At 37.6% G+C, this 27,307-nt stretch overlaps 1 protein-coding gene across 2 annotated transcripts; it reads left to right on the top strand.

Annotated features, from left to right (window-relative positions):
- The first annotated feature begins 159 nt into the window (after positions 1–159).
- Positions 160–14,983, top strand: FAM131B (family with sequence similarity 131 member B). Of its 2 annotated transcripts, XM_032212540.1 has the most exons (6): positions 160–264; positions 3,056–3,091; positions 5,474–5,567; positions 10,096–10,290; positions 11,180–11,323; positions 14,349–14,983. In XM_032212540.1, the coding sequence occupies exons 1-6, from the start codon at positions 211–213 to the stop codon at positions 14,981–14,983; spliced, it is 1,158 nt and encodes a 385-aa protein (XP_032068431.1). In that variant the 5' UTR covers positions 160–210. The 2 variants fall into 2 exon arrangements, with proteins under 2 accessions (XP_032068431.1, XP_032068432.1); XM_032212541.1 differs by lacking the exon at positions 3,056–3,091.
- The last annotated feature ends 12,324 nt before the right edge of the window (positions 14,984–27,307 follow it).

Below are 27,307 nucleotides of genomic sequence, written 5' to 3'. Positions count from 1 at the left end.
GGGGATATCCTAATGAAATGTGTGACTGCCTTCCTCAGAGATTCCTGCTTAAATTAACATTTTATATCAGCTATGGGACATCCCAAGCCAAGGAAATTTTGGAATGTAATCACTACAAAAGTAGGTACTCTGATTACTTTTTGTGTGGCTTCAGGAAACGAAGTGATTGCTGTGGACTGGAAAGGGCTAAAAGATGTGGACCAGATCAATATGGACAGCACCAGCTCACTCCATGGAAGCAGCATCCACAGACCATCTACTGAGGTGAGCATTCATTCCACTTCATAGATAAGAGAGCATACAAGGAACATCAGCAAAGAAAAGTCTCCAACCAAGCCCACAGAAACAAATATGTTCCAGGATGAAGATCCGGGATCTTTCAAATAGTCAAAAGGGGTGGAAATGTTTTATTGTAGACAGTGATAAGTTTTTTTGAATTTTCATTTTGATATAGATTGGCAGGAAACCAAATAATTGTTTGGAATTTGAATCCAATAAGATTCTAGAACTATTAGCTGTCAAAAACATCTTGGCAGTATTCCATGAAGTGCCTAGGATAAATCCTTATCTGTGAAATTTTTCTAATGAGTTCCGGCGAGATAAAACCACTCATGTTCTCTATACAGTATCCTCTTGTATTCTTGTGATCATGCAGATAATTTTCTCCTTTTGCTATAGAATCTCTACTTAGATCAGGTCATTTAATGACTTGGTAGTAAGTCTTGTGCATCAAGTATGGCCAGCCCTGGTCCCCTAGAGGCATCTGATTTTTTTCCCCCTGGCACTCAGCTAAGAACCAGACTGGATTGAGTATTATTATGATGGAGCAGAAGATATGAATGCAGGAAGTGTCCTCCCTTTTTAATCACATAACAGTCAGCCTGCCAACTACCAAGCAGCAGAATTTCAGTGGGAAAAACAGCACACTATATACTTTTCTTTCTGCTATAATCCTGCAGCTCTCCCCACAATACTTGGATGGTTTGCACAGAGAAAAGTTGTTTATAGATCCAATCAATTGCAGGAGGGAAAACATGATTAGATATCAAAGTGCCTGAAGAAGTTCAAACTTTTCAGGCCCATGTACTGAAATTAGGGTTAAGGAAAAACATAAGGGGCTGGCTCTTTGTGTATATGTGTTTTCATTATCCATCAGCATAGAGTAGATGCCTTCAGATGGATTATCCTTCTTGCATAACTTTGTTTGATTCTTTGATAATTGTATGTGGCCTACTTATCTAATAGGGTGTATGAAATGAAATTTAATGAGCTTTTTGGAATACAGTAGATAAATGCTATTCAAGCATGACATTTTAGTTTTTATGAAACTCCTGCAAATAGATGGGAGCATTTTGATGTATGCTTACTTAGACTGTGATTCCTGAAATCTCTCTTCAGGGGATTTTGACTACTCAATGTGATATCCATTTGAATGGTAGGAGAATTGGCTCAGGTGGTTCCATTTTTCTCCATTATAAAATTTTCTACTGGCATCTCATGGGCCACTGTTATAAAATAATTATTGGACTACGCAGAGCTCTGCCTTCATTCAGATTTAGTGGCCCAATAATTAAACCAGACTAATCTTGTCTATTTTGACCACTACCTTCTCTCAATGTCAGACAGCAATTTTCTGAAGTAATTTTAGCAGAACCTCTTTTAATTTGAAATATGCTGGGCAGAAGTTCTTAAGAATAAAGTGTGACTTCAGTCATTTCTCTTTAAGCACATGTAATAAAATAGTTAATATTTTATCTTAGAATCATTAAATAGACAAGCATTACTAAACAACTATGCTTAAGCAGGCTAAACAGCACACTTCATTGGTTAAATTTGCATTAAACTCCCATGTTTTCACATGTATATACGAATCCAACTCTAGGTGAGGCTACATTGCTTGAGATAAGACACATATGGTGCTGGAAAATGTTTTCTAAATGTTCAGGAATGTACCATATTCCTATATAGGTTGCTTCAGATCCATCCAGGAAGCAAAGTGGACCTCCTATGATGAGTTAATGACATTGCTGGGCACTTTCCATCATACTACCAATAGTAAATCCAGCTTCCTTGTGTTGCAGGAGTTACTCTTAAGACAATGGCAGATGGTGCTTACCTTTCAACGCTATCAGCTGATTGTTGGAGGACTCATAGGAAATTCTGAGAAATTGTGAAGCCATGTCAACTAACGATCCTAAACTGTTTTCCTGCCAATATGCAATCTCAGATACAATATATGATACATCATCTAGTAAACTGAAAGGAAGAATTGAAGAGCTAAGTCAAGAGGAAGAAAAATTCAATTAGACAGAGAAGGATGAGAGAAAAGTATTTATATATAGATAAAGTAGAGCAAATATTGGGAGAAAAGCTTTTCTATAAGTAAAGTGTCACATCAAAAAATGGATGAGTAAGGAAAAGAATAAAAGGAAGGTAGCTTTCAGGAAGAGTATTTCACCTTGGCAGAAGGAAGGGAAGATGAGAAAAGAAGAAAGCTAGAATGGAAGAATATAAGAAGAGGGAAAGTAAAGATATTTTGCTATAGGCACTTTTTCTCCTGTTCAGTTGTGTCCAATTTTGGGCACTTCCTGGATAAGTGCCAGCAATTTTCTTGGCACAGTTCTTTGCCATTACCTCCTTCCTACGGCTGAGAGAAAGTGACTGGCCCAAGGTCACCCAGCTAGCTTTGTGCCTAAGCTTTAGGCAGTTTTATAAATCTATGCCTACTTAATCATCTACTGCTGCTATAAATAAGTTTTCAACTCATTGTTTAAATGAACATCTGACAGTATCATTGATGTTCAGTGCCATGCAGCTTCGATTCTGGAATAATTATATTTTCTCACGTCTCAGTTTGCTTTCTCACGAATCTTTATTTATTGTGCTATACACTTAACAATTGTAACTACTATCAAGAACAGTCTCTTCCCTAAACATGCATCCTGGTCTTTGAAATCCTTAGTAGAGGAAGCAATAAAGTCAACTGCTACATGAAATGAATATGGAATGGAGAGAGTTTGGGTGTTACTAATGTTTTATCTTAATTCTTATGTAGCAAACACGGACAGATTTCTCCTGGGATGGCATTAATGTGAGTACATACAGCACTCTAGCTGAGTCAGTCTGTCTATGTGAGAGCCTTGCTTCTGGTGGGTCTTCAGGTGACCATTAGGGACCCATCTTGCTTTAGTAAATTCTGGGTCATACCTTAGATTGAGCATTTTTCTGTTAATAGTCTAATTGATACTTTATCCAGAAAAACAAATAATGGATCTGAATGGCAGCTCACTACACTGAAGATATGTGTATTTCAAGGTCAAATTCCAATTAGCTAAACATTTTGTCCATGATCCTACAACAGACCTCCCCATCCCCAGCAGCAGAAAATCTGACCCATGCGTGGGTGGGTATTCAAAATCCGCTCTTAAAGTAGATGGATATTTGAATGACTACTTTGCTAGCCTGGACTCAAGGACATAGGTTAATTTTACTTTATGTTGCAAACATTTTTATAAGATATTATTATCATTTGCAAGTATAATTCCAAAACATCTATTTTAATGACTCCTTATTTTCATTCTCTTTTTTATCATAGCATTTTAAAATAATACAGACTTTATCCTAATTTTTCAGACTCTCCTAGCTTGGAACCGTGTATATAAATGTATACATAAATGCAAACACATACACTTCTGTAAAAGCGACACATAAAAATCACCTTTCAAACTGTTCATGAAATAATGCAAATGCCATTAAAGAAGATAGGTCCTGTAGTCTTCATCGCCAAAAAACCTAAATATCCAGAAAAGAAAATTTATCTAGATTATCTACAATCTAAAGTTTTAAACTGGAACTCAAAATCATTACATAATTCCTATTGTGTTAGCCACAATATTCTGTACTTGGACGAACAAACATGATTTTTTAAAAAAGGACTACAGGAAGTGCTTTGCCAAAAGTCTACCACAAGAATACCCCCAAAACATCTTATCTAAAAGAAAAAAACTCAAACAATAGAGAAAAAAGCAAATATATTCATTCTGTATACATACAAAGTACATAGTTGGCATTCTGTACATTCTTCAGGGAGTAACAGTTCTAATAATGATCTCATATGTTCTGCTAAGGAGAGATTGTGATTAAATGGGAATCATCCATTTAATTTTATCACTAACTGTCATATAAATTGCTTAGATCAAACAATAATGAGCTACTCAAAGGCATATAATAACGCTCAGATCATGGCTAAATGTAAATGTCTATTCTTTAATGCTCTGAGTACATTTTTTATTAGACAACCAATTACTTTTGTAACCCATTTTCTGGAGACAAGTATCAAATCATAGGACGTGCTAGAGTAATTACAATATATGTGCATAATACTGCCATTTTTATTTTAAAGAAAAGTAGCTACTGGACCCCAAACCAACACTGTTCTTCAACCACCTTCTTTCTGATGCTTGGGTTTTCTGGGTCCCACACAATACTATTTGCAATAAAAGGCAAATTCCGGAAAAATGGCCAATCTAGTGTATGTATGGGGAGGGGATTTTCAGTAAGAAGAGGGAGCAGTTCAGGAGTATGGATTCTCACAGATTGCATGGATAATATAGAAGGAAAATTAACTGACACATCTATGGTTTTGGAGGATTTGTACCCAATTTCAATTGCAATATTTTTTCACTTCCTATATTTTTTTCTTCTTTTCATTTTGTGATTGTACACCATGTTCCTCAACAATAATGTTGAGTGTTTCCTTTGTGTAGCATTCAAAGATGAGAAGTAGGGACAGAAAAAAAAATACTAAGACATGAGATATGCTCTATTGCTTGCTGTAGAGCAGAAGAAATAGTGATTTCTGTGTAGAGTTCCTGGAATCTAATCTTTACTTTATCATTCTGGTTTCTATACTAAATCAAAATAAGAAAGCAGCTGGGTAAATTTGAAAAATACTTTCTGACCTTACCTACTCAGTATTTATCTGAATCCAGATAACAGTAATCCATTCTTATTCTTATTCTTCTCTACTCACTCAGACCACCAATTATACAGCTATCACTGTGATATAAGCCTGTCTAAATTTATAATCCACTGCCAGGGTGATGGTGTATTATGTTATTAGTTGTTATGTTAGAAATGCTCTGAAGCACTTGGGAGCTTTAAATACACAACAGGTTTTACCTTGAATGCTGTTTATTTTCTGTCATTTAACCTTATCATATAATATATTATAAATTAGTAGCAAAACACATTCCAGCCAGACACCAAATCTAACTTTATCTCATTAGAGCTGATGTAAAACTAATACTTGCCTTAAAAACTTTCTGCAGTTACTGTTGTTTTTTCTTTTTTGTTCCTTCTATTTTAGATTTATGTTTCTTGTTTTCTTAGAAACTCAGATCAGAATACCTCCTACTTTTCTCTATCCTTTTCTCTATCTCATGGTTTATTTCTTGGTATGACCTGTTTTCAGCTATCAATGGAAGATACAACCTCAATTCTTCCCAAACTGAAACGAAACTCAAATGCCTATGGGATTGGAGCTCTTGCTAAGTCATCTTTATCTGGTGAGGATCTCAAACCTGTGAATCTAAAATTGTTGTACTTCTTACTAACCTGGGTTTTATCCACTTTTTGCCCTAACTTCACATTTTTATGAAATAACAGGGGTAAAAAGAAAATTTAGGTAATTTAGGTAATTTATTACCTACCCAAATTGTAGGATTAAGTGCCACATATTCATCAATTCCCTCGTTGCTCCTATGTCTCAGAATTGGTTCGTTACTCTTTCACATTTCTGTGTTGGAGCAGGTAGGTATGGTTCATTGCATAACAAGAATTTGCTATTGTCTGTCTGGGGTAAAAATAAAAACTAGACAACACCCATTACCTTTCACAGATTACAGAGCAAGGCCTTTTTTCCTAATGCAAAAATAAAATTATCCCCCCCCCCCACAATAAAGGGTGATGTATTCTTTCTTCTCTTGACATTTAATTGCTAATGCACTTGTAAGGCTTCATGCTTCATTAACACATATATAGTTTCTTCCCAACAACTTTCCTAAGTTTAATATCTCTCAATACTGAATCACAACTCTCACATTAACTGAGGGTGGGGGAGCCATGGACCAACGTTCTAAAGAACATAGGATTGAGGAATGCTTTCCTAAAGTTATATGCTGATCTCCTCTTTATTTCAGTGCAAAAGTGCTGCTTGAGGATGAATGAGAATGAACAAATGAAAATTTAGTCAGGCAAGAAAAAGAATCCTTGGATAGCAAAACTATGTGCTCTGGATAGAGATTCCACTTTGGGGGACCCTTTGTTCTAGAGCACTCTTCCTATGGCAAAAGCCGAGAGACTGTGACAGTCAGGAACCTAGGTTGGTTCTCCAGGCTTCACTTTGGTTATCCATTCAGTAAGGGTGACAAGGATGGACTATATTATAGTAATGATGAAACTATTGCACGCATGTCAGAAGTGGCATGCAGAGCCCTCTCTGTGGGCACGCGTGCCATTGCTACCTGCTCTTCTGGATTCCGGCATGCCGGCCAGATGGTCTTTGCAGGTGCTGGAGTGCCGGAAAACTGCCCAAAAAACTGCCTGAAAATGGCCCCCAAAACAGCAAAAAACAGGCTCTTTTGGGGGCCTTTTCAGACTGGGTTTGAGGGCATTTGGGGGGTGTTTTTTAGGCCAAAACTGCTCTGAAAACTGCCCAAAAATGTCCAAAAACAGGCATGCTCATGCTGGCCAGCTGGTCTTTGGTTTCCCAGTGGTCCAGCACACGGACATGAACGCACATTCCAGTTTGAGGACTCAGTGCCGAAAAGGTTCACCATCTCTGAACTATAATCTGCAGCTTCCTATAAGATGATCCATGATTCAAATGTTTTGGGATATGGAGTGTCTGGGCTACATGGCACTGGATATCAGGTTGTTTCAGAGTGACTATGAAAGTTGTGGATTTAGAGGTGAAACTCAAAAAATTAAAATATCATGCACAAGTTCATTTATTTCAGTAATGCAACTTAAAAGGTGAAACTAATATATGAGATAGACTCATTACATGCAAAGCAAGGTAGTTCAAGCCATGATTTGTCTTAATTGTGATGATTATGGTTTACAGCTTATGAAAACCCCAAATCCACAATCTCAGAAAATTAGAATATTACATGCAATCAATAAAACAAGGATTGTACATAGAACAATATTGGACCTCTGAAAAGTATAAGCATACATATGTACTCAGTACTTGGTTTGGGCCCCTTTTGCAGCAATTACTGCCTCAATGCGGCATAGCATGGAAGCTATCAGCCTGTGGCACTGCTGAGGTGTTATGGAAGACCAGGATGCTTCAATAGCGGCCTTCAGCTTTTCTGCATTGTTCGGTCTCATGTTTCTCATCTTTCTCTTGGCAATGCCCCATAGATTCTCTATGGGGCTCAGTTCAGGCGAGTTTGCTGGCCAATCGAGCACAGTAATCCCACGGTCATTGAACCAGGTTTTGGTGCTTTTGGCAGTGTGGGCAGGTGCCAGGTCCTGCTGGAAAATGAAGTCAGCATCCCCATAAAGCTCGTCTGCAGAAGGAAGCATGAAGTGCTCCAAAATCTCCTGGTAGATGGCTGCATTGACCCTGGACTTAATGAAGCACAGTGGACCAACACCAGCAGATGACATGGCTCCCCAAATCAACACAGACTGTGGAAACTTCACACGGAACTTCAAGCATCTTGCAGTGTGTGCCTCTCCATTCTTCCTCCATACTCTGGGTCCTGGGTTTCCAAATGAGATGCAAAAGCTGCTCTCATCAGAAAAGAGGACTTTGGATCACTGAGCAACAGACCAGATCTGTTTTTCTTTAGCCCAGGTAAGACGCTTCTGATGTTGTTTGTTGTTCAGGAACGACTTGACAAGAGGAATACGACATTTGAAACCCATGTCCAGGATCCGTCTGTGTGTGGTGGCTCTTAATGCACTGACTCCAGCCTCAGTCCACTCCTTGTGAAAGTCCCCAACACTTTGAATGGCCTTTTCCTGACAATCCTCTCCAGGCTGCAGTCATCCCTGCTGCTTGTGCACCCTTTTCTTCCACCCTTTTCCCTTCCACATAACTTTCTATTAATGTGCTTTGATACAGCACTTTGGGAACATCCAACTTCTTTTGCAATTACCTTTTGAGGCTTTCCCTCCTTATAGAAGGTGTCAATGATGGTTTTCTGCATAACTGTCAGGTCAGCAGTCTATCCCATGATTGTGATTCCTACTGAACCAGACTGAGAGACCATTTTAAGGCTCAGGAACCCTTTGCAGGTGTTATGGCTTAATTAGCTGATTAGAGTGGGACACTTTGAGCCTAGAATATTGCACTTTTTCACAATATTCTAATTTTCTGAGATTGTGGATTTGGGGTTTCAGGAGCTGTAAGCCATAATCATCACAATTATGACAAATCACGGCTTGAACTATCTTGTTTTGCATGTAATGAGTCTATCTCATATATTAGTTTCACCTTTTAAGTTGCATTACTGAAATAAATGAACTTTTGCATGATATTCTAATTTTTCAATGAAATTATTTCGAGGATATCACCCTCACCAGTATCAACCTGTTCACCTTTAAAGTCCAGTAATTTCTCTTGCCTTCTTTGAGGGTGGCAAGCTGACCAATACAAAACAACAGGGTTTTTCTACAGTACTCTATGTTCCTGAAATGGTTGGCATCTAGAAGCTATCAAGCCTTATCAGTGTTAGAAAACCCTGAATGCATATTTATTCTTTTCTGCTGCTCATGGGAGCGATGTGGGAATAGTTCTGGGATTAGATGCAGTTGTAGTTTGATTTTAGTATTGGCTGGTCTTAGTATTGTTATGATGCTGTGATTTTTGCTCTTTATCAGTGTTTACTATTTTATTATTTATGTATTTATTCCATGTGATTACATTATGTAAGCAGCCTTGGGAGGATTTTGTCCTTAAAATCATTTTAAATAACAGAATTTTCTATTCACTTTTCCTCATAGTAGAGAAAAAAGAAAGAATTATACCAAAGATTCACAGACTTAAAGAAGTTCTATAAATGTGTTTAAAGCTTTTGAAAATTTTAGTCATAACTAGGAAAAGAAGCAAGTGCTAGAATTAATTAACATTAATCTTTCATGGTTAAAACTATTCTGAAAATAGACAGCCCTGCTTTTATTAACAATCAATACATTACAATTAATATATTTAACTTTCGATGAATGAACATTAAATTGTATAATTTCATGTTGTTGCCTACTATAATTTCTATAAACTTTTTGATTTATAAGTAGAGAAATTATTTCCTGTCCCATAAAGAGCAAAGATTAGGGAATAGACAGCTAAAATCAACATTCTGTCTTTTGAAAGAGTGTTAATTTATTTATGTAATACATAGATCCTTTTTGTTGTTTGTCTCATTAAATTCTCTAACGGCCATTAGGCCATTAGACAATGTCAATGACCCATTTTTCAAGTGGTTTAGGCTCAGTCTAGATACATATAAGTTCATCTCTTTCTCCCTCCTGCTGAGCTGCAGCCAAATACCCACCGAGATTTGCTCTTGTGTGCATCAGGAGAAAAACTACATAAGTGCCAATGGAAATTTCTCTCTGTGGGCATAGAGCAAATTTATAAAATGCATGAGGGTTGGGTGAGAATAGATGAGAGTTAATTCCTCAGCAGTGCAGTCCTGATTTTGCTCCACATAACATTTTTTTTGGGGGTGGGGGGGAGAAAGCATATTGCTTATGCACATTTATTATCATATTTTGTTAGATGTTTAAAATTCATTACACATGTTGTTATATTGTGGCCCCAATTATCCTCTTGCTGTCGAGCTCAGATTCTCCTCTGCAATGATGAATAATTGTATTGTACAGATAAAAAGATGGTAAAGCAATTCTGGAGCTCCTTGGAGCATTTTTTTTTTACCTTTACGGGGAGTCTCCTGTAGTAGTAGAGTAATTATGTTGGGACAGGAAGAGAGAATAAAGTAGACTTGTCCTAGGTTGTCATGACAGATTGGTCTCGTGCTGTATAATAGCCCCTCTTTGTTTTATTAATGTCTGGCGCCTTAGGGATATCCCGCAGCATGAAGGATCACGTCACCAAGCCCACTGCCATGGGGCAGGGTCGTGTTGCACATATGATTGAGTGGCAGGGTTGGGGCACAGGCTCCACCCAGCAGCACCATACTCATGAGACGGTACGCAAGGATGCAGATGCTTACTCTGACCTGAGTGAGGGAGAAAAAGAGGCCCGATTCCTTGCAGGTATGCTACCACCTCTCTGTATGCAAATGGCTCTAAGTAGAAAAGGAGGAAGAAGAGGAGGAAGGGGGGGATACAGAATAGTTTTTCTAGATTTGTGGAATCACAATGACTGTTCCTCTATTATTATGGTTGCTTGCACAGTTAATCAGATGTTTAGTCTGGATTTGACATTGTTGTCTACCTGTTGAGTCTTTCCCAAAACCTGGATTAGGCAAATGTTGTTATTTCATTAGAATCAAAATTCCAAATCTATTTATTTGGAATATAGCTTTTCTTTGGATTGCATAAATGGACTGAGGATATTCAGATGTTTGGACATAAAATTTTCTGATCTGTTCCTCTTACATTTGAAGAAGTGTGAAAATAATCTAAGAGTTATCTTAGAGGATATATGCTTACTCTGGAGTGGATTGGACCCATTCAAATCTCTCGATATAGATAATATCTTTTCACCATCTTATTCCCCAGGCTCAAATAAAACAAATAAAGATTTCAATGTCTCTATGCTGAATTATTCCTTTTCCCTCCTTAAATATTATAGATCATATTTCTGGCTCTGATATCATGTATAATTTTACTATACAGTTCTGTATTCCTATTCCATATTTTAGCAACTTCCAAACATTGCTGAATGTTTTGAGGGTGGGATTTATTCCTGTGCCACTGACTATGTACCTATATGCATGAGACAGCCATTCTGATACAAGATTGTCCATTCAAAATATAAAATTTCAGAATCCAGGTTCAAAGTTTTGAAACAGGATATTGTTCAGTAAAACAGTGAAAAGAAACAGAGTGAAGTGATAGATGATGTGATTATTAATAAGTGAGAGAAAGGAATGAATTTGCATAACTGACATTTACTCTTTTCTGTCTTTTGATATTTTAGGAGTGATGCAACAGTTTGCTATCTCAGAAGCCACACTGATGGCCTGGTCTTCCATGGATGGTGAGGATGTAAGTGTCAACTCAAATCAGGAAAACCAAACTGGCAACTACAATGAAAACTATCAAGAGATGATGGAGAATCAAGGTGAATATTTGTTTTCCTCTTAGGCTTCCAGGAGATGGACATAAAGCTATAGGGAAACAGGTAATCTTTTTCTCATGAGACAATTAGAGAAGGCTAAGGCTATACTGATGGGGAGAAGCATACCAGCCCTAGTTATCTGTTACGAACTTTCTATTTATTGATGCAATACATTGGCTAAGCTCTAAGCAGGAAAATCGTAGTTTTAAATGTTTTATCAGCACTGAACACATTAAATAATGTTAAGAAAGCTGCTATCAGCCTTAAATCCCCTAATAATGGCCACTGTTAGAAGGCTATTGTAATCAGTATTCAGTTAATATTATCTAGATTACTGAACCCTTTAAGACACAGCTTGTATTCTGTATTATATTATTTCCTCTACTTTCATTATTTGTCCCCCAACACCACCTGGTAGGTCTCTTTGTGCCTCAAGCTTTGTAGAATTTAGGTCAAACTTGTGTCTAGACCGTGTTGCTTCAGAATACAAATAGGGACTGATGCAACTTGGTGGATGTCCTCCAGACTGGTTTAAAATCCCTCTCAATAGCAAGCTGGGAAATTATTAAATCTACAGTAGTAGCCAAAATTGTGGAAACTTTTTGGGAAAAGTGTACAGTATTGTTGAGGTTTGATGGCTAATAATACCACTTTCTTTGGAGTAGCACCATTAAATTATATATCAATGGAAAGATAATTTAATCAAGAATGTAATGCAATAGCTTTTATGAAGAAGAAAAGTGAAACACGTAGAAAAAATGAGATATGCAAAAATTATTGCATTGCCCCATTTCATCTTGTATACACCCAGATGATTTTCTTCTGTCACGTAGGCCCAGTCTCCTAATTCTTCTATCATCACTTGCTGTTGTGCACCTCTTCCTGCTTTTACCAGTGTGGTTTTGTAATGAATAATTGCAAAATCCTTATACTTCAAAAACTTAGAAATGTACCTTTGGTTAAGTTTCCACCAATTTTTCTTCTAATTTCTTTATAACTGTTATAAAGTATATAACTTTATAACTTGTTCACTTAATAATACTATTTTACATCACTTTCTGGGCAACCAGTCAGATCTTTGCACCATTACTTTAATTTTATCACGTTTTACAAGCTCACTAAATGAAAGAACACAAAAAAAACAACCAACTTGATAGTGATCACATAACACACTGACAAATGTCCTCCTCTCAGCTTCAATACATGGCATCAATAACTGAATCTTACTGTGATCTGATTGTCTCATTGCCAAAACAAGAGGACACCTGATTGGCTCTCTAGACACTCATGCTCATTGGCTACAATCAGATGAAGGAAAGCTACCTGATATTAACCTAATCAAGTATTTTTGAGATTTGATAGCTAATAATACTATTTTCTTTGGAGTAGCACCATTAAATTATATATCAATGGAAAGATAATTTAATCAAGAATGTAATGCAATAGCCTTTATGAAGGATTTGCTATTAGAATAGCAGTTACAACGAAGAAAAGTGAAATATGTAGAAAAAAATGAGATATGCAAAAATTATTGCATTGCACCATTTCATCTTGTATACACCCAGATGTTCCTTTTTCTGATTATTTGGCTATAACATTTCATAAAATACAGATAATTGAATAACTTTGTTGCATTACATTCTTGATTAAATTATCTTTCCATTGATATATACTTTTATGGTACTACTCCAAAAAAAAGTGGTATTATTAGCTATCAAACCTCAAAAATACACTTTTCCCAAAAGGTTTCCACAATTTTGGCCACTACTATAGTACAATGGCTCCTTTATCAGCAGAGGGTGAAATGATACCAAGAATCTAAATATACAGAATAGCAAATGAAAGAGAAGTTATTGAAATATAGTAGTAGAGCAAAAGCTGTTTTACTTATTCTTGGGCAGCAGCTTGTGGGAAACATAACTGACAAAGTAAGTACCAGTTTTGCAGCAAAAAATTAAAAAAGAAAGAAAACTGGCCTGAGTTTTTGGGATATTTCTATTTTTATTGTTTTGTTTTTAATGGATATAATTGGCCATTAAATCACTGCCTCAAAAATGGAAAAGAGTTAGAAAGAAAGAAAGAAAGAAAGAAAGAAAGAAAGAAAGAAAGAAAGAAAGAAAGAAAGAAAGAAAGAAAGAAAGAAAGAAAGAAAGAAACTAACACCACCTCCTCTGGGGTCATAAATGAGCTCAATGTAGTATGGTATATGACTTGTAACTTTTGCACTCCTAGATTAGGGCAGAGCTGGAATGCAATTTCAATCTTAGTCTTTCATTTTGTAGCCTCAGAGCTGCTATAAAATGATAGCAATAGCACTTAAGACTTACATACCACTTTACAGTGCTTTACAGTAAACAGTTTACAGAGTCAGCATGTTGCCCCCAACAATCTGGGTCCTCATTTTACCCATCTCAGAAGGATGGAAGGCTGAGTGAAGCTTGAGCCTGGTGAAATTTGAACTGCCTAATTGCAGGCAGCCAGCAGGCAGCAGAAGCAGCTTGCAGTACTGCACTTTAACCACTGCACCACCATGATTGTATGTGTAATGTATTTGCTAGAAGTTTGACATCTTTCACTGCCTTCTCTCTGGTAGTCAGATCTCTTTCTTCTCTTGGATTTTTTATGGTCTTGTTTCAGATCACTGAAAAAAAAAATGTCTCAAGGCATTCCCCCACAGCAGCTCCCTGGAGCACAAAAGATGGTTCAATCCAAGCATCTATATCTCATAGACACCTAACATGAATATGTATTCTCAGTCCATATTCACTTGATCTGTACATTGGATCAATCAAAGTATCTGGATATAAATCATGAATGCATCTTCACAGCTGTGTGATTCTGAGAGTCTAACAGCTGTGTAAGTAACCATTAGATTGTGTCCTCTCACAACCTCCTCAGGCAACTGCTGAGCAAGCTTCCCTTCGTCCCAAAAAATCTTCTTGCTTATGCCTTTCCTATGTCTTCTTCAATTCTGTGTTTCACCTCTCTTTCTCTCATTTTTATTCTTCTCTTCCTACCTCCTGTGCAGAACACCTGGCCCAGGTGCAGTATGACAGCTGGCCTCACTCTTACGTCTCGCAAGGCATGTACTGCCTGGGTTCATCTGATGCTTGGGAAACCAGCGATCAGTCCCTCATTGCGTCCCCAGCTGCTGGCTCTTACCTCGGCCAGAACTTTGAGGAATGTCAGTCTAACCTACAGGAAAGTGTTTTAATCCAGAACAACCTTATCCAGCAGCACCAGCTGTTGCAAATGCAACAGCAGCAGCAGCAGCAACAGTTACAGTTACAGCAGCAGCAGCAACAACAACAACAACAACACCAGCAAGTGCAACAAGCTGTGTTCCAAAATACTGACCTTGTAGATGTATGGCCAGCTCAGACAACTCCTAATGGTGATGATAGCATTGGTAATGGGGGGAATGCTGAATCCAGCACTCTTGTGGGAGTTCACGCAGAAGAGGAAGAAAACCCCGTGCTGGAGAAAGCTCCCCTATTGAACAAGAAACCTTCTCCAGAAGAGGACGATGTTGTATGCCGGGATCTGGAGTCTCTTTCACCCAGAGAGGAGGCAGAGCCTACTGCCCTTAGCCGCAAGGTTTCTGATGTCACATCGTCTGGAGTTCAGTCCTTTGATGAGGAAGAAGGTGAAACCAATAACTGATCCTGGATGTTGAAACCTTTGACAATATGCATGGGAAACACGGGTGGGGGAAAGTGTCAGGGAAGCCCCGCTCCAGCTCCTCAATTCCCCCTATCTCAATTCCCCAGTTCCCCATAGCACACTTGTTTATCCTTAGATTTATGGAAAGGTAAAGCCAAGGACCAAAGTGCTGGGCATTGCTAACTCCCCCACCTCCTCCTGCACACGTTAGGCTGAAATTTTAAGACTTACTGCCCAGAAAGCTCAGGGAATGCAAGATAGTGGCCTCATGTGGACATTGCAAACAGTGGGCACAAGTTATGCTGGTATCAAGAGTGGTTTTGTGAGGCTGATTCACTTAGCACAGCCTCTGAGCAAAGGCTGCTCTGCTCTGGCTCTTGGAACCTGGTGGATCAATGACAGGGAGAGAGGGAGATAACTTGGCAACAAAAAAGTCAGGCCTCATCAAGAATTCTACTTATGGAAGTGAGGTGCTCTTTGGAGAGAAGCTTTCACTTGAGGCCTAGAGGACCATGAAGTGGAGGGCATGGATCCAGACTGTGGGACTTTAGGGGTAGTGACTATTCTGTGATAAAACTGAGGTACTCTGAGTCCAATTCAAACCTCATTCTTCAGCACGTGTGCATGCATTTGCCGCTGAAAGCCTCTTATGCACCCACCCTCTGTTAACTTTGCCTATATAGGGGCTGGAGAGGGTTTTTCCCCTTCTATTTATTATTGGGCACTGCATGTAGGGAAAAGGGTCATCCGTCAATCTTATAATTTATGCAGACATGGAGTTCAGTCTTTCCATTGTATACAGGGAAGACAAGACAAAGAAACGAAAGCAAACACATACCACACTTAACTATGTACTTAGTTTTCCTCTATTTTTCTCCCAAATTTTTATGTTGCAACAGTTTTTTGGCCATCAGTGGGAATGGCCTGGTGCCATCTAGCGTAAGGTAATACTCCTTTTCTAGACTTGCAAGTTCTTCTGAAAATATTGCAAAATGAGATTGGGCCAAGAGTAATTCTCTACTGTTCCCATTCAATTTCCTGCTTTGGTTATAATGACAAATACTGGATTTGTAATGCCTAGCTCAGTCAAGAATAAGAAAAAAGTAAGTGGCACATTTTTCTCAATTTTTATTTGAAGAAGGGGTTTTTTGGGGTGGGTGGGGGAAGGCGAATGATTGCTACATTTTGTGGCCCAGAGAGTTTGATCTCAAGTTATCCCTTTTTCTCAGTTATTGGTTTGTTTTGGATAAATGGAAATAAGCATTATAAAACCTAGTTTTTTAATACTGTGTTCTTTCACCATTGTTTGTCAGACACAAACAGTAGAAGAAAATAATAATATAAAAAATGACCAGAATTAATAAAAATAAGTTTATGGTCATCATTAAAAGAGGAAAAATAAGGACACTGGCATAAAAGGTGACCCTATACTGTGAGAAAACACTCACAGCTAATGGCATTTTCTCTGCTCTTTTCCTCCTCCATTCCTACACCATTCTATTTACCTGAAATTTCAATGTGGCTTGCAATTAATTTGTTTTCTCTGGGTCTGCTGGCTAGAAAATTGATGAGTAAATTGCACAGCAATGCTTTATTTACTCAGATCTTACCCCTTTGTGTAGAGAAAGGGGGAAAACTTTGGGGTCAGAAGCTTTGCATTCAGATATCATCAGCAAAAGACAGCTGAAGTGCCCCCACCCTTTTCATGAAGTATTGAGAGGAACTCCATGCTTTTCAACAACCAAGAAACTCTGTCTTCCCCTTTACTGCACCTTCTTTGAGAACATTTTCATCATACAGACATGGTCAGGCAAAAATAATCAAAGCAAAATGCATGAAAGAAAAGCCTTTTGTCACCATTCTTTTCCTTGTCTCTGTTTCCTTACTCTTCCTGGCTCCTTGGGTTGGGGAGGCTGCTCAACCTCTGAGCCTTTGGGAGCCCACCTCTCTTTTAAAATATGTTTACATGCTACAGTGCCAACCACTGAAGGCTAAGAGGGTTGGATACAGAACTTCGCTGGATATGAGGACAACACCTCATGTTCTTGCTTTTTTTTTTTCTTAAATTGCTGCATTCTGGCTTTCAGTCAGTTGTAGGGAATTCTCCCAGCAATGATGCAGAACCATGAAGAGTGCAGAGTGTGCATCTCTGCAAATGAAGAATGAATGAAACTCTTGTTACTCCAACATCATCGAGCCTTCAGGATAACCAGAAAGCTTTGAGATGTTTCCAGTATTGTGATGGGGGAGGGTGGAGATTCAGGCAGCCTGATTCTCCTTTCCTCCAAACCATTATGCTCCATGTGCCTATCCAGGACCAGGACTAAACCTGGATGTTTACGGTAATTTGTTTCTGTGTAAATGTATCCTGCTTTCATCTTGGCGCTCACTGAACTCGATAATAAGTGGCTCATCTTGTTTAGATACCTTATTTTATTGTCTCTTTTTTAAAGGAAAATGTAAGCAACATGCATTTGATAATGCCACATATCACAAATGTTTGAGAGGTGTATATTTTTCTCAGTCTGAGAGATGCCAGAGGGTCATATGGCATGAAAATCAAGAAACAACAAGGGAAAGCTAATTTTGTGTTTGTAGAACTGGGGATGTGACTGAACAATGTGTACGGGGGAATAGATAATCACAACTGTATTGCAGATTTCTATAACTATCATTGGAAAGTTCTACCAAACAAAGATAACCATATTTTCTTTTAAATTGTACAGTTCTTGGGGAGGGTTTATCAATAAATAGAATTGTTCGGGATATGAAACTCCATTTACCTTCCTCTCTCTCCATCCCCTGCCAAGGTATCTTGCCTTTTAAAATATCTTTCCTGTTGTTCCCTATGTTTAAATGTACTGATGGCTCTGCTTTTAACCAGGTACATCAGCAGAGAGAAAAAGTTACTCAGTTTCACTTGGCCCCAGACGAGAAAATAATCCTTCAGTTATCTGTTGTGTCGCATTCCAAATCCTAAAAGATTACAGCTTTCATTTGATTGGACAAAATAATCAGAATGGCTGTATTGCTCTATTCATATAATAAAACAGATCTGTGTGACACCTTCAAAAGTAACAACAAATGTTGAGATCTCAGCTGCTAAACAGAGTCAGGTCAGGTTCACTGACCTGAATGGAAACAGCTCAAAGTGATTCCTGATATAAACACATTAGTACCAGCTAACTGAAGAACAAATACTATTATCTGTCTGTGCCAAGGCAGTTCTGCATCTCTGAATATATTGTGGTTAGAAAACCTCGATCAGGAAAGTTGGGGATGATTTATTTTTATTTATTTATTTTTTGTAGAAGAAAACAGGCAGATAGCACAGCATACTGCACACACTTTTTACCACTTTATAGGTGGGTTTATTTCTGGGCTTGGAGCCTGACTGAGAAAAAAATCCCAGGAAAGATCATTAAGAAAAAAGGTCAGTTGAGGGAAAGTTACAGCCCCATGCCTCGTCTGCTCTCTCAGTTCTCCAACTCTGCTGCCTTATTGTTATTTAACAGCAACCTGTGTCTGAAGACTGCAGCGCCAGCTCCTTGCCACAGAATGCTAAGGGGGGGGGGAACCTTTTAGTCCAGTGGTCTCCAACCTTGGCAACTTTAAGACTTGTGGACTTCAACTCCCAGAGTTCTCCCAGAGAACTCTGGGAGTTGAAGTCCACAGCTCTTAAAGTTGCCAAGGTTGGAGACCACTGTTTTAGTCTATGAGGGCTGCATTTATTATTATTTCATGTTAACATGTTCATGATCAGAAATTTCACATTTGTTACATGCATCACATTTGTAATGTGCATGCCTTTCTTTTTAATCGCTTGGTTTCTTCTTAAAAATTTGGAAGCAAAATGAAACCATGCAATTCAGATACACTGTGTGTAGCTTTATATTTTGAATGTCTCTGAACTGATAGGCAGTGAATTCCTGACTGAAGAATATTAGAAGGGATGTGTAGGTTTGTGCTCATGTATAAGATACTGTTATCCGATGCCTGGAGATTATGCCAAGGTCGAGGAATGCACTCCTCTGCAGAAGTTGTAAACTTGAAATGTTGTGTCCTCACCACTGGCCCTACCACCCAAGACTTCTTGGAGTTACACTTAGATCACATATAGAGACTTTAGGTTCCCCATTCTTGGCTAATATATGTGAATAATGACACCCTTCTTATAAAGGATTATTCATGAAACCATTAGGAATGTCTAATCTTTTTTTAATGAAGTAAAAACTGGCATTGGATTTCCTTGACATTTTTTTTTTGTGGGGGGGAATCTCATGAAGTCATTTTTAAGCCTCTGCTGCCACTTCCTGATCCTTTGCATGAATCATAGCAGCAATAGAATCATAGTTAGCAAATAGCGTATTTTGTACTACTCACTAAATAATTTTCTCTGGTGCAATATTGCAGTGTTTACGTTGTGGCATGAATGCTAGATAGCTTTATTCCAAGGTATTTGAGCAGTTTTACTTTGAACGGGTAATCAAGGGATTGCCAAAGAGTCCTGGAGGAAACATTCCATAAATGTCTGTCCCCTGCTTGTCCTTGCCTGTGAGCCTTAAATCCTTCTCCTTACTCATTTCTTAACTGCTAGAAGAACTAACAGATGGCATCATGGTGGATGACATCACAACATTGGGAGCATAGTGACAGGCTCTATTTGCTAGCTCAAGATGGAAGAGAATTAACTAGGAATGAAAGAAAACAAAATGTCCTTGAACCTTGAGGACCAATTAAATCCTCCATTCCCCCCCCCCTTAATTTAGTTCAGTAATTGTTAGATGGACTTTTCTTAACTGGGAAGGCCACTTAAATAATTTATAAAGAGTTATTCCACTAATAATGGAAAACAACAACATTTATGAGGGAAGAAATAGCTGTAGGAGCTACTTTTGAGCAAATCAGCAGCCCCTGAGAAAAGAATAAACCATTCTCCCTTTTTTAAAGTAAAATCCAAAGCTTTGCAGCTGCATTTTAAAAAATGAACGTTAATCAGATACTTTATGTGCCTCCTACATCATGCCTAGTCAGTGCCTAAGGGTCTTACATGCATCATTCATGTTTTTCAATTTCTCACCTGAGCTAATGTGGATAACTAACTCTGCTCCTTCCTGCTTTTTTCTCCTTGAATGAAACATCTAAGTATATATGAAAATCACCAGGGTGTTTATGAAAATAGGACTTTTGCAAGAACTGCAACCAGATATAAATTGTGTCTTGATTAAATATTAATATCAAGACATTATTACAGTGGGTTACATGGTTAATAGTTACATATATTAACACCGACACATTTAAATGTCATAGGAGTGGGTGGCTATATAAATTTAATACATAAAGAGTGAAGCGGAAAACAGCAAAGCAGAGGGAAAGAACAAGATTAGAGCCAAGGGACAGGTTCTGGGGACAGCCTTCCTGTGCCCTAGTAAGATGTCTTTCAACTGTATTGGATTTCAGTTTGCATCACCCTCAGCCAACTTATTCACCTCTTTTTAGGAATAAGTTTTTGGCAATAAGACCTGTAGAATTGGTGTTTGTTAAGATAGGCTTACTTAGAAAAAGCTTCTATATTAGGTGTGAGAGAGGGCCTTGCCTGTGCCACTCCAGGACATAGAGAAAGGCATTCACAAAGAGCAATATTTTTGTATGTTTTAGAGGAGTTGAAAAGCAAAATTATCACTCCTTTGAAGCCCCCTTAATTTCCTGCCACTCAAATCAGGCTAGCGTCTTTAAAAAAAAAATTAAGGGGCAAAGGAGACATCTCATCTTCTTCAGCACCCTCCCAAAGGGCTCTGAAAATGTCAACTCCATTCCACAGTGACCTTTACTGCCCTCAGGCAGGGTGGGGCAGAAAGCGTATGGTCCAGTGGCCATCATTGTTCTTGGCCCTTGGCCCATGAGAATGTAATTTTCATGTCAGACCAATAAATTAGGAAATGAGTTGGCTCAGTGTGAGAACATGTTCAAAGTCTCAGCTTGGTTATGTTAAAATCACAAATAAGTATATATTTTTTTAGTATCTTTACCTCCTACATTCCTGCATATAGCCTTGAAGTGCAGAGGAGTGTAAGAAGCAATACGTTTTATCCTTTAGGCAGGCCTAAAGCAGTGGCATACGGGAAATGATGGTGGTCAAAAAAACTCAAGATGGCGATCATGACCACGATATTGAAGTTCTGTCCCTTTGTACATGTGTGCGATATACAAGTGGCTGGGCTTCAATCACATGGTCATTATTGCCATATTGACTTTTTTGACACATACCATGGACTCACATGCCTAAAGTCTGCCGGTTTTGAACTACTTTGTTGTTCTGTTGCTGATGAATTGTTTCTTACTCTTATTTGCATTTCTCGTTTCTAAGATTTGTTTACTTATTCATACATGCAACATATAGCCTCCCTTTCTTTCCTTCAGGAGCTAATAATAATAGAGATAGCAGTTGATCCCTAACCAAACTCTGTGAGATAGGTTGGACTGAGAGAAAGTGACCAGACCAAGTCACCCCATGAGCTTCTATGACAAAAGCCAGGCTGGAATCTGATCCTCTAGCACTTTAACCATTACACCATGCTGGCTTTAGGTCAGTCCAGACAATGGCAGGAATAAAATGAGAAATTGGGACTCCACAAAGAACTACTGTGATCCATGCATTTATGTTATGCATTACATTATTATGTAAAAATAATTGAGAAGGTGGCTAGTGGCTTATTACTTTTGGTACTTTCAAGGAGATTGAAGTCAATCTCTTAATCATATTTCACTTAAAAATGTAGCCATCTAGCAAATATTGAAGATGGCACATAGGTGCAGATAATTTAGCTGCAGATAGACTCATATTGTTTTTAAAAGTCACTAAATTAGCCCTGATGCCAGAGATTTTGCTTACTTCATTGTAGCCCCTTGTGATAAGTCATTATCTCTCTGTATTTACCGGCTGCTTATAAGAAGAAGGGGGAAAATGAAGGGATTAACTCTGGAACAAACTTACACAAATATTTGCCATATTTACAGAGGTTTTATTCTGATGCCTCACCTTGGGCAGCAAAATATCTTCAGCAGCTTCTGCTGAACTTTTTCTCCCGGTCACTGAGCTTCTCAAGAATCAAGATAATTGGGAGATGAGATAATTGAAGCAGTGGTGGAAAAGCTGCATTTGCTCTGCTTGTTGCTACTTTTTCATTTTAAATCATCCCCATTTTGTTTTGGAGTGATGCTGTCAAGGGTATTCAGGTCCCTGGCCTGCATTTCACTGCACAGTAAAGCTGTATCTAGATGGTACCATTTTTGATTGCCAGGGGTGAGGGAAGCCTGGATTCCAATGCTTCTCTATGCAAAGATAATTCACAGCAGTTGCTGACGCAGGTGATCAGGGGTAAAATATTCTAAGCCAGGTTTCCATGTAATGCTTACTTTCTGTGCACAAATAATTTTCTGAGTGGAGGAGTATTATAATTGTGGGAAACCAATTTATAATCTGAAACTTTCATATTCAAATTGAGAGTCTTAATAGTGAAGCAAGCAGAAAAAGTATTTTAAATAAATTCATAGTTTATTTTCATTCAGTTTTTCCATCTATTTTTAGTCCAGGCATACCTGTAGTATAATTCTTTAGAAATAACAATATTATACGTACTTCAGTATGGCACTTTTGTTACATATTTCCTTAAATGTCATCGTCATAGATGTCTGAATTTTGTTCCAAACTTTGTATGGGCAATTATAAGTTTGGATATTAATTTACTGTTATTTCTAGGAACTGCAAAATGTTGTCTGAAAGATAAAAAAATCAGTTTTGAATATAGTACCATATTTTTTTAAATATTTCTCCAGTTCATTTGGTGCTGGACCCATCCTCCAAGCTAGTGGTGGATAAGCTTAAGAGCAGAATATAGGACAATAAATACAGGAACTATATAAAAAAGAGGAATAGTGGCTAGTGTAATTGAAGCATGTTTAAAGAAACCAAAGGTTTGGGGCGTGTTTTTTTTTATTAAACTTATTAAGGTTGTCTTGCAGGGAAGTTTATAAAGAGACCAGTCTTAAGACTTTTCACAATTCTGAATTTATGAAGATGGGAATGATAGTTTTCTTCCCATCTTTAAAATATGGGATTAATTGAGGACAGTGACTTTCCAGGAAAGGAATGGGAGGAAAAGTAGAAGTGGGTTTACAAAATAACCCTCTCACCTCCTTCAGTTCTGGGACACTCGAGCAGAAAAAAACCAGATTTGCCTTTGGTCTTCCAACTCCAAAACATCTTTGCTTAAACCTTTTTTTTTTGTTGGTTATTCTGTGCATGTTTTTGATAATGTGACTTATGAGAATATATATTCTCTCTCAATATATATATATATATACATATATCTTTTGTGCACGCATACACATGTGTGTCTGTGTGCCTGTGTGTAACTATATCTATAGGTATAAAAATTATATGGCGTTTCATGCCTGGTTATGGTTAATAGCCATTGAGGAAAAGAGAGCGTTGCCTGCAAGGGCATGTAAGAACCTCATCAAGTTAATGTTATTAAACAGCACGTGGTTTTGCCATTGTGGTTGGTGGAAGTGTGTTTTATTTCTGTTGGGAAGTTCCTCCAAATGGATTGTGCAATCAGATAGATTCCTGTCTGCTAAGTATCATGGTATGAACAGCTAAAGCATACATTCTTCGCCATTCAAAAGTAGCCCTCACAGTTAGTATCTGGCAAACATTTCAATTGAAGAATATGCAAATGTTGCTGTGCATGTAGAGTTGTTACTGAAAATTGCAGCTGTGAATCATGTCCTTCTCCTCCTCCATAAAGTCTATAGCAGGTGGTTGTAATTTTTTTCTGAAGCAAGAAATTTAGCTGGAGCATCTGATCAAAAGACAAAACTCCAGTGATGGAAAAATTGGATGCATTTGACTTACGGTGGCTTCTTTTTTTATCCCAAGTTTCTTATAGAATTTTGTCATATTTTCAAGGATTCCATGGAACACAGTTTGAAAAACCTGGATCTTGACTATAGGGCTTACTTCAAGTCTTCATTAGCACAGCACATGAACCATTCTGACCAAGATAACAGATCTATAATTCAGTGCATCTGATGTGCACTAGCTTAGTGAAATCCACCATAATCTGTGATAAATTTTACTGCTTTTTAATGGAGGGAGTCAGAAGGAAATAGAAGTATAGCTGCCATTTGTAGCAGTATTTATAGAGAGATCTGTTTCAATCCTTTCAGTCTGTATTAATTACAAAGAGTTGAATGAATGTCCTTAGCCAAGTGAGTATGTTTTGTTAAAACATGGTTAAGACTTAATGTTTGTCATTTAATTTTAAATATATTGGTGTCAATGTACGAAGTAAAAACCATTTCTCTCCACCACCCCATTTTCCTCAGATTCTACCTAATACAAATGAAATATGGAGCATGTCTATTCCATAGAAAGGAAGAGGATGAAGAGAAAAACAAGCAGTAGGCAATCTCTCTGATACCTAAGTACAGAGGAAAATGATTGGAGAGAAAGAGATTACTTAAGCAGACTCACAATGGGGAATACACCAGACAGTTTGCATAGCACATTCATGGTTGCTGATTCCAGTTCATTGTTTTTGATGTGGATTCTCCATTGTTTGCCTGCTTACTCTTGCAATCCCTTCTTCTCCAATTAATGTAAATATAAACATTAATTATTTTCTTACTAATTATCCCAGCATTGGGATGAACATTCAGAAGTCAGGGGATTAGGGAAAGGAAAGCACAGTTGTGGTCATGTGATTTCCAACCTTGTGACCATTTAACACATGAGGACTACATGTAAATGTAGATGAAACACAAGCACTCAAAAAACCCATAATCTAGACTGCAGATTATGACTGCAAAATCATGCTGATGTAATGGTGAGAAGTTTCAGAAATGCCACTGGCAGAAATATAATTTGCATTACGGCATCTCTTCATATTTTTGGTTTAAAAACCAGTACTGTATCTGTGCACTCCTCTTTGTGTTATTATAGTCCCGTCCATGTGACTTTTCTTTTCCAGAAATGTTTGTATGCATGTATCTGCAGGAAACTGATGCGCTACAAAGCAACAGCATCCAGAATAACATTTTCGAAGATTCTCTATAGAATCAAAGAGTGCATATTTCATCCTTCTGTTTTATTTGAAATCTACTTACTAGCCCAGAAAGGACCCCCAAGGTAAGTTTACTCCAGTAGAAGAGGAAACAGTGTCTTTCTGGACAGAAGATTATGCAATTTAGTAATGACTGTTACTAAAGAAATTGTACTCCCAATCTTGGAACAAAATAAAGATATTATCGGAATACATTAATATTCCTAGGCAAAGCAAAATACCATTGATAATTCTGAAGAATGTGAACAGATACTATATGGAGTTGCTTGTTTGTTTTTGCTTCCTCTAATTCTCTCTAATCAATGGTAGGCTGAAGAAACTCTTAAAATTTCTACAGGCTGTGGATGTGGCCTTACTTTTATATTAATGAATTTTTTCACATCCTTGATACTATGGCATCTAGTTTTTCTGGGCAGTTTTTTTTAATGGATGACTATTGCATCTATCCTCTAGCTACAATTTGAAGCAGTATAAGCCAAACAAAAGATTTATTACTCCAGTAAATATATGGGCTAAATAAATTAGAGGACTATTTAGGTAGAGTAAGAGATACCCAGATGTTGCAGCTTGTGACATAGAAGCAATTGTGGGGCAACAACAACAATAAAAGAAATAATTTCTGTGCCTTTGAAAGGTTGTCCTGCTTATTGCTTAGCTGAGAACAAGCCCTGTTTGCATTCTCATTTTATATCACAGGCTATTAATGCACATGAATGTCAGAATCAAAATTCAATGATTTACAGACCTATATGCATTTTGACTCAGACATGGACGATTCAAAGAAACTGACAATGATTTGCCTTAAGTGCTTGATAAGTATCCCAAATTCTAGATTTTGTTGAAGTACTATTCCAAATAGCCAGTATCCTTCTATGACAAACTCATAGAAATCAGCACTAAAATGTATACACCAGCAAATTGTGTGTTTGTTGAAAGAATGACTAAACAGTGATTAGATAAAGCTGATCTGCATTTAATCGGTCTTGATTAGACACTTTGGGAACATGGCTGTCAAATTGCCTCAAAACATTCAGACATTGACACGATTTCCAAGAAAAACCCTATCCAATGCGGTTCTGACAAACCTGGGGAAGGCATTTCCCATAAATAATGGTAAAATCCACCATTAATAATAATAATACCTTATTTCCTTTATCAGGTCCACTAACAACTCCATGAAAGATTGAAATTCAGTGAATGATGGCTATCTAATGATGGAAAACTTCCATTTGCCATAGCTGACTGGTGTGGAAACCATGACATTGCCAAATCTAAGCAACTTCCATTACACATACATGCTCTTTCCAATCTCTTCTCTAAATATATGATGCTTATTTTAACTTGACACTGATACTATTCTGCTTGGAATAATGTGCTTATTTCCCTGAGAAACTCTAGCCAAAAAAGCAAGAGGATTTACAAGGACTAAATTTTAATTTCTTTGACACTGATTATCTATGTTGCCAAGCTAGGCTCCTCATACCTGAGACAAAACCCCCAAAACATTTTTTCTCCATTTATTAGACCAAATCTTGCTCAGAAACACTAGATTTAAAAATAATTAATACATCTGTACTGAGTGTGGATGATGATACAGTACTGGTACTGTACAGTGCTAGTGAAACACAAAAAGTTTCCGTCTGAGTGCAATGACTGCAACAAGAATTGATTATAGGTGCAAGAGGTTAGGTTAAAGCAAGGATTTTTCTTATTTGGTTATGCGCCATATACTTCCAATGAATTGTTGAACTCAACTAACAATCATAAAGTTTAGTTGTGCTTGTTATTTCTTACAGAATGTTCAGTACATTCTTCTTAGGGATTCCTTTGGAAAGAGTCAATTGTGTTACGTTTGTATAAAAGTTATGAAATGCAGATATATCCTTAGAAATGCCACCCCCCTCTTTCATTTATTAATGCTGCTTCTCAACAACATCAACATCTTCCCACATCAGTTTTTATTTATCAGGTACAAATATGTTTAAGACAGCATTTGTAGAAATTTCTTTCAAGTAATAAGTAGGATTTTTAAGATGTAAGTGATATTTAAACAGCCTTAACTTGAATCCTTGGCTCATCAGCATTTAAACTTCACTGATGTTCCCTTCTGGTTTGACTATTTTTTCAAAGTGTTCAATCAAACAGTAATGTTCTGACAAATGCATCACTACAGATAGAGTTGAAGCAGTGGTGGGAT

Source organism: Thamnophis elegans, chromosome 3 (genome assembly GCF_009769535.1).
Source record: "Thamnophis elegans isolate rThaEle1 chromosome 3, rThaEle1.pri, whole genome shotgun sequence".
NCBI classification, from domain to species: Eukaryota; Metazoa; Chordata; class Lepidosauria; order Squamata; family Colubridae; genus Thamnophis; species Thamnophis elegans.
Note: the sequence above shows the minus strand (reverse complement) of the source record. Positions and strands in the feature narration are given on the sequence as shown.